The sequence below is a fragment of the Hydra vulgaris genome, chromosome 08, assembly GCF_038396675.1.
Source record: "Hydra vulgaris chromosome 08, alternate assembly HydraT2T_AEP".
Lineage (NCBI taxonomy): Eukaryota > Metazoa > Cnidaria > Hydrozoa > Anthoathecata > Hydridae > Hydra > Hydra vulgaris.
In genome coordinates, this window is record NC_088927.1 from 15,502,340 (window position 1) to 15,514,351 (window position 12,012).

At 30.1% G+C, this 12,012-nt stretch overlaps 1 protein-coding gene across 1 annotated transcript; it reads right to left on the minus strand.

Annotated features, from left to right (window-relative positions):
- Positions 1–8,663: 8,663 nt before the first annotated feature.
- On the minus strand, positions 8,664–11,431 carry LOC136083053 (zinc finger MYM-type protein 1-like). Its single transcript, XM_065802461.1, has 5 exons — positions 11,161–11,431; positions 10,936–11,014; positions 9,109–10,112; positions 8,818–8,990; positions 8,664–8,720 (listed from the first exon to the last, which is right to left on the minus strand). Exons 1-5 carry the CDS (start codon positions 11,429–11,431, stop codon positions 8,664–8,666), a joined length of 1,584 nt encoding a protein of 527 aa, XP_065658533.1.
- Between the last annotated feature and the right edge of the window lie 581 nt (positions 11,432–12,012).

The window sequence follows — 12,012 nt, forward strand, 5'->3', positions numbered from 1 at the left end:
ACAACAAACGCTTGAATCGCTCTCAAGATCAGAAATATTCGATTGTAGGAGGTTACGAGAAGCAGCCAACTATAAATTCGATGAAAATATTCTTATACATATTAACGGAAAGAACTGTGTTGCTATTTAATTTTTTTTTTTTTTTTTTTTTTTTTTTTAGTATTGTATTTGCCGATTGAAAATAATTTACACTCGTAATTTATAAAAACAAATATTTACATGACTGGGGCTTGAAGAAGACAAAATTCATCTTATCATTAAGCCCCCCATAAGTTAGATATCATCAAACGTGTTACATAAGTTGTACAAAGTGTTTAGCAAATCAACACAAAGGTCAGCCTAAAGTTCAATATTACAATAAATCTTTTCATATATTTTCAAATGAAATAATAATAGAAAAATTAATTAAAAAGAAGAAAATCATGTTTATGTAAAAGTTGTTTAGTCTGTTTGTTTCAATCGTTTATCGTGAAGAAAATATTGATACCAGTAATTATAAAGTGTCCCGTATAGAACAGCATTGCATTTTCGAAATATAATAAATACAACTCCTGATTTCTTTTCAACATGGCCTCGATTATCTTCTGAATTCTCATTTAAAAATATAGAGAACATTGTACCACTTGGTTATTTAATTTTTTTGTTTGGCTGTTAGGTATTGATGATGAACCAAAAATTGAATCCTACATATGTATAGAGGAAACCATTAAAAAAAAAGTTTTATCTTTAATTCAAGATTGCATTTATATATGTTCAAATGGGCACAAACAAACACCTAAATCTGTGGCATTGTCACAATGGCAACAAGGCAGATAACTGGATCAAAAGAGTTGATAAAAATATTGAGTGGTTTTGGTCATTGTATATCATATTCGGCAACAATGAGGTATAAAACAACATTAGCATCTATCAATCTAAAGGAAGATGTAGTTTTACCACAAGGTAAGATTAAACAATATCTATGATGAAAAATAATTTTAATTATAAAGTGATCAAAACAAGGCGTTATCGGGTTTATACAATAAATTTCTGGTCTTCTAAATCAAATTTTTAATCAGAAACTAAAGACATATCACTGTCAATTTTGGTTTGGGACAACATCGATTTCGGTGAGGAAACAAGATCTGGGAAAGAAACTACTCATATGGCTAATGGAATCATTGTTCAACCTTTAAATATTGGACCAACCCAAGAAAAAAGAGAGGTATAAACAGTGCGCAATGTAAGGAGAAAAACTAAAGGGACAGTTTTCACTAATTTATAAATACAATTTTTCTTGTCTAATCTTTGCTATGTTAGGAAAGATATAGAAAAGAATGAATTATAGTTTTTAAAACGGTGGCTGTATGACATCTTGCCCTTCCCCCCTCACATGGAGCGCTGCATATCAATTATACTAAATCAAAATTAGAACCTTAATGATCTTTTTTGAAACATTTATGTTGTTTGTTAAAACTGCATAGTTTTATAGCTAACAATTCTTTTTTTTTAGTAGGTGTTCATTTATTTATGTTTCATTCATTCATTTATGTTTCTTGATTGGATTTAGCTATTTTCTATAAAACTTCATTCTTTTCGTAACCCACTTCATACCATTTCACTTTTTTTTATTAAATAACAGTTTCAAAAAGACCTCGATCTATTCAAGAACCACTTTCTAGCATATTACGTTATCAGATTGGGAAAAAAGAATCACCCAAGCTTAAAAAGCTAATCGAAAAAATAAACATTGATCTTGTAATTTTATCTATATCAATAGAGAAAGTCAAGGATCAAGATAGGGCTTATCTATTATGTAAAAGTCAAATTCAAAAAAATTCGTTTCCAAGTTGGACTGCTTTCAATATTGGTCAAAACAAAGCTGCCTCTCATGCCTCGTACATTGGATATTTACCAGTTGTTGATGCTCCTGTTACTGATATTGCAACGATATACACAATATTACGTAGAGGTGTTGATATTATAAACAAACTAAATTTGAAGTATGGAGTAATTGTCTGTGATGAGGCTGTGTATTCAAAAATTCAAATGGTTCGGTGGAAGGAACCTGAGCTTTCGAATAGATTTGTAGTAAGACTTGGCGAATTTCATACTATAATGTCATTTATGACTGCTATTGTTAAAAGATTTGATGGATTCGGTTTTAAGGTATTTAATTAGTTTTAAACATAAGGATGAAAATTTTAGAAGATAGCTATTTTTATTTAGAGATAAAAAATATTTTGACAAATTTTGATTTTTTGTGTTAAAGTTTTTGATAAAATCATAAACTTTAATTTTTTTTAAATATTTGCAAGCTATCATTTATTGGTTTATTAAAACTGTAAACTTTGAGCATTAATATATCACTCTCAATTTAAGGATATTGTCATTGAATCTGGTCTAGTGGCAGAGGGAGCAATTAAAGGTATTCTCACAGGTAAACACTATTACAGAAGCATAATGGTGCGTAAAATCATGTTTGAGGCTTTAAGTCGCCTTAGATTTGAATCATTCTTGAACTTCTTGGATGTTGACAACCGACGTGAAGTAGAAGATTTCTGCTTGTTATTAATGGAATTACATGGAATTTCTGAATTCCAATGGTATATTGAACGTGGTTTGTTTGTTGAAATTAGAGTAATTATTATTGAAATTAGTATTCCCGCCTCAGTTGGTATCATAAAATCAAGTCGAAGCTTATAAATATACTCGAAGATAAATGTATCGATAAGTTATCAGTGGATATTCCTAAAAACAACGCATTAATTTTGGACGGTATGGCTATATTGCAAATATTTAAACCTATACCCAAAAATTTTGAGAAACTCAGTTGATTGATATTCACTATGGTAATGAATTTTGGCATAAGTCAAATAGAGTTGACTTTGTTACAGACAGGTATCGAAATATTAGTATCAAACACGCCGAGTGACAAAGACGAGCTGAATCTGGTGTCCAGAATGTTACTATATTTGGGCCTGATCAAAAAGTACCGAAACAATGGAAGAAGTTTATGAGTGTTGACAGCAATAAAGAGGAACTGGTTAAGTTTCTTTTGGAAGAATGGAAAGATTATGCAATAAATAAAATAGAGATATTTATTACACATGGTGATAGCACATACTGCTTCAGAAATTCGATTTGTACGGAATTGTCCGAACTTCGTAGCGACCAAGAAGAAGCTGATACTCGGTTATTGTTACATTGTAAGCACGCTTCGGTTTCATATGCTCATGTTATACTTGCAAGCCCCAATACAGATGTGTTCGTAAGTGCATTTTACTATAGTTCGTAAGTGCATTTTACCATCTCTGCAACTCTTCATTTTGAAACAGGATGTGGAAACAAACAACGTATCCTTAATGTAAATAAAATCGCAAAAGAGATTGGTTACGATTGGTGTTATGCAATGATTGGGTTCCATTCCTTTACAGGTAAATTCGAATTAAATTTCATAAGTGAAATCATTATCTTTCTTGCAAAGAATTTATTTCAAGCACTATTTTGCTACTTTACCAAAAATAATGTATTAAACTGTGTTGTTTATCTAAACTAATTTTGTATCTGAAAACGTAAATGTTTGAAGTGTTTCTACTTATTACTTAGGTTGTGATGCAGTGTCTGCTTTTCAAGGAAAAGGTAAATTATCTGCCCTAAAGACGGCAGGAACGAAAAAAGAATATTGTACAGCATTCCGAGGTATCGGAATGTCACTAGATGTATCAGATGACGTTGTTAATGGCATACATAAATTTGTTTGTCACCTTTATGGTGCAAGCAAAGAAGATGTTGTCAATAAAGCACGATATTACTTGTTCAAAATGGGCAAATCTACAGAAGAGATGCTCCTCCAAATTATAATTCGCTTTTTTGTACATATTAAACGTGATAATTATGATGCTTACATCCAAAAAAATGCATTGAAAGGTATATTAAATGTTCCTTCGCCCGATAGCTATGGTTGGTCTTTAAATGGAGACCAGGTAAACTTGGTTTGGACAACAATTCCACCTGCACCCGATGCACTTCTTGAATTTGTTCACTGTTCTTGTGGTTGCGTCACAAATCAATGTTCTTGTAAACAAAACGGAATCACATGCACTGATCTATGCGCATGCGGTGAAGCGTGTGAAAACACCTCGTTTGACGAAAGACTATGATGATGATGATGATGGTGATGATGATGATGGTGATGATGATGATGATGATGATGATGATGATGATGATGATGATGATGATGATGATGATGAAATAGAGTCAGAAAGCGATCTTGATGAATAAAAAAATAGTTGACATTTCTAGTATTTTTTCTTTTTTTAAACTTTAGGTGCTCTACTTTTTGTTACACAATATATGAGTACGAGGTAGTTCAATTGCATCGACGAAAACAAAACTTATTATTGTGAGACATGGCCGGCAAGAATAGATATCAAGTAAATGGAGTGGGGAGCCGTAAGTCTAAAAAGGTTACTATTCCAAATTTGCAGGCTGATCCGACAAAAAAGTTTAAACTTGCAAACTAAATGAGCTAAAAGGTCCACATTTGCCAACTGAATGAACAAAAATTTATTAGTTGTTTATACAAAAATAAACTTGTACAGTTTATAATAATTATTACAAAAAGGTAGTTTTTATATTTCTCTAGTTGTAATGTTATTATAATAATATTGTTATGTGATCACACTAGACTCTTTAATCGTGATGCTTAAGCTATAATTTATTTAAGTTAATTGTTAAAGTTACTGATATAAATGGAAGGTCACTTTTCTAGACATAATTTCCAAATAATATTAAAATTATTTTCAGCTAATCTTAATTTTATTAGCTAGAAGTATTAGCTTTAGCACTGATTAGCATTTATTAAATTCCTACAGGAAAAATAGCATTTATTAAATTCCTACAGAAAAAACAAATGATTACACTTACGTTAAATTGTTTTTAAAAGTTTAAGCGAAAAAAACATTGTTAATTAAAATAATATATTTTTAAATAAAAGTCAATAAAGTTAATTTAAAAGAAGTAGCGTAAGGAAGTTGATATAGGCCGGTGGCCATATAGCAAAAATGTGACTAAAAATGAGTTTTCGTTGGACACTTCCCTTCCCCCCCCCCCCCAACCACAACTAACGTCGGGTCTATCCTTGAGAACAATGCATTTTAAGGTCAATGTTATTAGAAAAAATGTATTCAGTGTTTAATTTACTACAAGTAAAATATCACTTTCACAAAATTTGACCATAATTTTTTTTTCCATTGCCCTTTTGGGGTAAAAGACCCAAGCCCTAATTTCTCAAAAACTGCAGGGCAAAAATGGGGCAAGTTCCTGTTTTTCGTATCTTGGTACCATGCTCTAACAATATCGAAACAAAAAACTTAGTTAATACAAGTGTCCAACAAAAACTCATTTTTCAAGTGTAATCATTTGTTTTTTCTGTAGGAATTTAATAAATGCTATTTTTCCTGTAGGAATTTAATAAATGCTAATCAGTGCTAAAGCTAATACTTCTAGCTAATAAAATTAAGATTAGCTGAAAATAATTTTAATATTATTTGGAAATTATGTCTAGAAAAGTGACCTTCCATTTATATCAGTAACTTTAACAATTAACTTAAATAAATTATAGCTTAAGCATCACGATTAAAGATTCTAGTGTGATCACATAACAATATTATTATAATAACATTACAACTAGAGAAATATAAAAACTACCTTTTTGTAATAATTATTATAAACTGTACAAGTTTATTTTTGTATAAAGTTGGAGATTTAAAACAAATATAGAAATAAAAAAAAAGGAATTTTATAAAAGTTTTTTAGAGCTTAAAACAAGCCACAATATTATTATTATTATAAAACACATAGAATAAAATAAAACATTACTTTATACAGTTTTGTGTGTAGCATTTAAGTGATGTTATTAGCTACAGTTTCTTATGATTCTAACAGTATAAAAAATAAGAACTGAAATAATAGATTTAAACGTTAATTTATTTTTCAAAGGCATATCATAGTACTAAGGTAAAAAGTATTAGTTATACTAAGTGTCAGAAAAAACCTGACATTAGCCATCGCAAAAAAACTACGGGATAAAACAAACCGACAGAACAAAGAAGTTTTATACCAACATAGCAAATGTATGATACTTTTATATTTTCACATATACTATCTAAGTAATTTATAAATACATAATATTTAATGCAAAGCATAAACACAAGAAAAACTCATCGTTTAGCAATAACCTTAAAGACTAGTACAAAATAAAAAAGATCAAAATACATAAATCTTGCAAACAAATGGAAAAATGCAAAAAAAGTCAGTGCATAAAAAACAATAAAAAAATTAGTATCAAAGAAGCCATATTAGCTAGAAAAAATTATTAAAGAAACCTGGTAATAAAATCAAGATTAAATCCAAAAGTTATTTATAAATACGTAAACAGTCAGAGGAATACTAAGCAATCAATAAAAGCGGTTTTGAACACTAATGGTACTGTAACAAATAGCCAGAGCAAGATTGGAGATATTCTAAACTACCAAATTCACAGCGCCTTTGTAAACAAAACCAGCATTATACCAGAAATAGCAAATAAACTAATAAGTCACACACTTTATCTAAACGACAACTTCATTGACTACATAGATATTCTGAATCATATTAAAAAGCTAAATACAGACAAAGCGTGTGTTGTGGATAATTTACATCCTATTTTGTTAAAGCATTGTGCAAAATCAGTGGCATTACCACTTACTTAAATTTACAAATCATCTTACAACACAAGTAACCTGTCTTTACAGTGGCGCGCAGACATTGTGACTCCAATTTTCAAAAAAAAGTGTAATCTAAACACATCGAACAAACCTATATCAACGCCGCAACAAATGTTGCGTGAAAAGCCTTTCGACGCTTCTTCGAAGCTAAAATTGTTCATGAAGGTACTATTTTAGTTTAATAAAATTTTCCAGGAAGCATTTTTGGATTGTTTAGAAAATATCTCTATAATGTCAAACACTTGATTCTAAAAAAAAATTGTAATTCGACCTGCCCTATTGCAAACGACACCAAAATCCAATTAGCCGCATATTTAGTTAAGAACGCCAAACTAATTAAAAGAGGTTTAAATATCATAGACGATTGGTCAGAAAAATGGATAACCAAACTGAATGAAAATCAATGCGTAGTTATGCAGAATGGTAAAAACAACTAAAATGGAAGAAACACATAGTAACATGTTCATCAAAAGCTAATGCAATAATGGGGATGATTATAAACACGTTTATCCATTTGAACCACCAACTTTTCAAGCAACTATATACAACTTTTGTCAGACCTATGATTAAATTTGCAGCACCAGTTTGGTCACTAAAATGCAAAGACAACATTGATATAACAGAATGGGTACAACACAGAAAGACAAGGATGGCAAAGAACTTAAGAAGCCTGCAGTACAAAGACCATTTACAGACTTGGTTTAACAACATTGTAAGAAAGAAGGCAGAGAGATCTTATTTAAATATTTAAGATTTTCAATGAGATTACAACAATAGAACTTTTAAACAAACCAACGTTCTCAAAATCATGCAAAGGTCACTATATAAAATACCGCAGAGTACAAACCAAGTTTATACCAAAACAGCAAATTTATGGAACACATTGTAATTGGAAGTCGTCAATTCAAGAAATGTAAACAGTTTTAAGGTCGAATTAGCAAACATTTAGCATTAAAAAAAATAACTTAGTACTAACTTTTTTTTAATTTTTCATCCTTTTTAGTAAATTATTGTATATTTCTAATATTTCAAAAACTGTCAAAGTTTTGAATTCATGCTGTTAATACAGTTACAGTTTAAATACTACTATTACTACCACTTAAATAAAAAATAGATTTTTCCTTTATGCTTTAACTATTTAGATCCACCATTTTTGATAAAAAAATTTTTATCAAAAAAATCCGGGCCATTAAAAACATTTTGAAACTTTGTAGTATGTGAATGTTCTGCAAAGGTGGCCAGCAAGATGTTCACTATAACAATTTGCTCACCCTGCTCTTTGCTAAAAATAATCTCAATCCACAATCCTTCTTTGTCATTTATTTCAATATATTACATTCCATTCTAAGTTTTTTAAAAATTGCATCTACCCAATTGGTTGACTTTAGTCAACTAAATTATATATTTAGACAAAAAAAATCTAATAATGTAATCTAATAATAATAATGTAGGCCATATAAGAATAGTTAAAATAAATACCAGCAAAAAATATTAGCGGTACAAATAACAATGATGAAAATAAAATAACCATCTAAAACAATTATAAGATAACTTTACAACAACATAAAATCAGTATTCATTTTTAAACAACAATAGAAATAAGCTAAAGCAGTTGGAAACCGCTCTAGCTTAAAACTATTCTATTGAATGAACCATTAATGACACACAACAGCATATACAACATTGATATGTTTGTTTGGTTCGATAAAGTTTATTTTTTGGGGTCTAAAAAACAGTACAACAGCCATATTAAAGAAGAGTTATATACTATTTCTGAGAATACTGCATTAAAATTACTTAAAATCAACAACAAAGGCATACAATTATCGCAATAACATAAAATATTAGTATAAATGAATAGTGGCGCAAAACAGAAGTAGGCAGTGACGGATTAGGACTTTTCGGGGCCCGGGGCTATTTAAAAGTAGGAGGCCCCGTTCCACTAACACTAACAAGATTTTCTTGAAAACGCTATCAATGATATTTATTTATATACAACTTTTATATTGTATTGAAATAAGTTGAGTGATTTTTTTCTGCTTTTCTTCCCCGCAAACTCTGCAATCACATCGCTGAAATCCAAAGTTTCTAATAATTTTGACTCAATAGTTAATCTTGCTATATTACTTAAACGACTATGGACCATTGTTGATCGGTGCATGTTCTTAACTCTTTTAAGAGTAGAGAATGATCCCTCAGCCTCGCAATTTGTTATGGGAATAGTTAGAAACAAGCGATATGCTATATAAACATTTGGAAATACATCAATAATATCGGTTTCAACAATCCAATTTAAAACATGCAGAGGAATCAATGTGTTTTCAGTCTCAGATTTATCTTTTTTATGCGAAAAAAAAACCCGGAGGCTTCAACTTTAATAATGTTACAAATTGTTCTATTTCAAATATGAAACTATCTTCTAAATCATTTGAATACACTCCTACAATTTTTTTCGCGCTAACTTGCAATTCCATGGTACTAATAGTTAACAGCTTCGATAGAAATCCAAATAACTTATTTACGTGGCTGTAACCATCACTTCTTATAGTTAATTGTGTCACAAGTTTGTCAATAATGACAAAAAATGTATTCACTAGAAACTTGTCGGATACCCTTAAAGAATCAAGTTGGTTTTCTCCGTTGCTCAATTTTTTAATTACCTTTCTTTTGTTCTTATCAGAATAGTCTTTTTCAATAAACGAGCTAAGTTTTTTTGATTCATTCTCAAATCTCGTAAAGTCGTTTCGTAAGTTTTTTACAAAGTAAATTAGTGAAAGTAACATACTGCTTACTTTATGCAAATTTAATTCAACTTTTTGAAGAAATTTGCTAACTGCATTAAACCTCTTAAGTATGTGATGCCAAAGTACAGCCATGAATGCAAACTCTAGCTTAGTGATCTTATTTAATAAACACAAAGCTTCATGACGAGTATCAGATTTTTCTTCTGTATCCTCAACATGAGTCCCATCAAAATTTTCTACTAAACATTTTGAAGCATCTGACCTACATGACCATCGTGTATCTGATAGGCGCTTGAGTGTAGCATGATTTCCTTTCAATAAATCCCATCTATGTGTTGAAGCTACAAAAAATGAATACAAACTCTGGAGAACGCCAAAATAGTTGATAGAATTGATGCACTCACTGACACTGCACTGCCCAACTAAATTTAAAGAATGTCCAGCGCAGGGGATATAAAAAGCTATTTCACTCCGCTCTTTTAAACGTGCCTGTAATCCAGAATATTTATCAGACATATTGCTTGCATTATCGTATGCCTGTCCCCGACAATTGGTTATATCAATATCATATCTTTCCAGTAGATCTAAAATGTCAGTAATCAAAGATTTACCGTCGTGGCTTTTAATTTGTAGAAAACAAAAAATCGTTCATACACGTGGCCATTTAGATAATAACGAAATATCACAGAAATTTGATCCACGTGAGAAATATCAGGAGTCGAATCTACGATAATTCCCCAGTATTTTGCTTTTTTTATTTCGGTAATAATGCGCGTTAAAACCTTTTGAGACATAATATCAATTACCTCATCACAAATAGTTTTAGACAAATAATTTACATTACCTTTGCCTTTATTTACAAAAGTGTCAATGTGTTGCTTTAAAACTGAATCAAATTGAGTCAACAGTTCTAACATGTCTAAGTAATTTCCGTTATTTGACGATCCTATAACTTCATTATGGCCTCAAAATGCTAAACATCTTCCGGCTAAATAACGAATAACTGCAACTATTCTATTTAAGATTGCAGACCAATAATTAAATTCCCTTTTAATCTGGCTTACCATATATTCATCAACATGAGTATTTTGTTTTATGAATTCTATCCACTTAATCATACATTGAATATGTTCTTTGCTGTTTTCGTGGCCGAAAATAGTTTGTTTAGCTTTTTTCCAATTGTAAAAGCCACTTTTGACAAATACGTTGTCGTAATCGGTTGAAAACAACTTGCAAACATAACAAAATACACATCCAGTGGATTCAGAAAACATTAACCATTTTCGGTCACACTTTTCGCCATTATTCATCACTTTTTGAAAATATTTAACCGAATAATATCTGTACTGGTTTTTGAACATCCGCTTCGAAGATTCGAAATTAGAGTATTTAAACAAGGGGTATGCTTTTTTTCAAAATAAAGATTTTGAAAAAAAGCATACCCCTTGTTTAAATACTTCATACGTTCATTTTCCTTTAATTGTAATGGCCATAAAGCAGGGTCTTCGCGTAGAATGGTATCTAGGAAAAAAAATCATGATAAATAAGCCTAATAAAAAAAATAATAAGTGACAATTTATAGAATAAAAATATTAACTGCCTAAAAAGTAAATTGTTTGTTTAGCAGATGTTAGAGGTGTCATTAAAGATAGTAAAAATTGGAATACCTGAGTCAAGCTCATTGTTATGCATTGTAGATTCAACACTTTCAACTTCTTGAATTTCATTTGAAGGACCTTGGCAGGCTACCTCATTTTCCGTGTTATTATTTTCATCTTTTTTTTTATTGTTTTTATTATTATCTACAGTTTGTGGAAATTGCATAATAGTTTGGTTTGATGAAAAAAAATTTGTCATTTTCGGAAGTTTAGCTACCATTTCCTCTCTCTCTTTCTTCAATCTTCTTTTACAAGCTCCACTTTCATATTTTCTTAGCATTTTAATTATAACTGTATAACCTGAAAAGTGTTAAACTGTTTTTTTTTCTCTTTCACGAATTTAGCGCTTCAGCTATTAAATGCATTCACACAAGAACTCTTTTGTGCGGAAGTACAAAAGAATTGTAGAATTGCAATCGTTAATGCATTTTCAATAACAATATAATTATTCAAGTCATTAATAATTTTCCGAAGGGAATTGTTTTTGTAGCAATTAGTACAAATGTTACATTCAATTATTGCTATAAGGCGCTGCTACCAATCTAGTAATTTTTTTTTTGTAGAAGTAGTTGCGCTCCATCGTTGTCAAAGACCGGAAAAAATATATAATGCAGCGTTTTTGTTGACAGTTATTTTATTTTTGTGCTTTTGTTTTCAGACAATTTAGTAAATTTAACTTTGGCTCTTTTAAGTTAATAAAAGATTTAATTATCAAAGTTAATAAAAAATTATTTACTTTGAATCGGGGCCCCTAAAATTGTGGGGCCCGGGGCTATAGCCTTTTTCATTATCATTTTTTTTTCATTATCATTAATAATAATAATAATAATAATAATAAATAATAAGAATTAAGCTAATGCT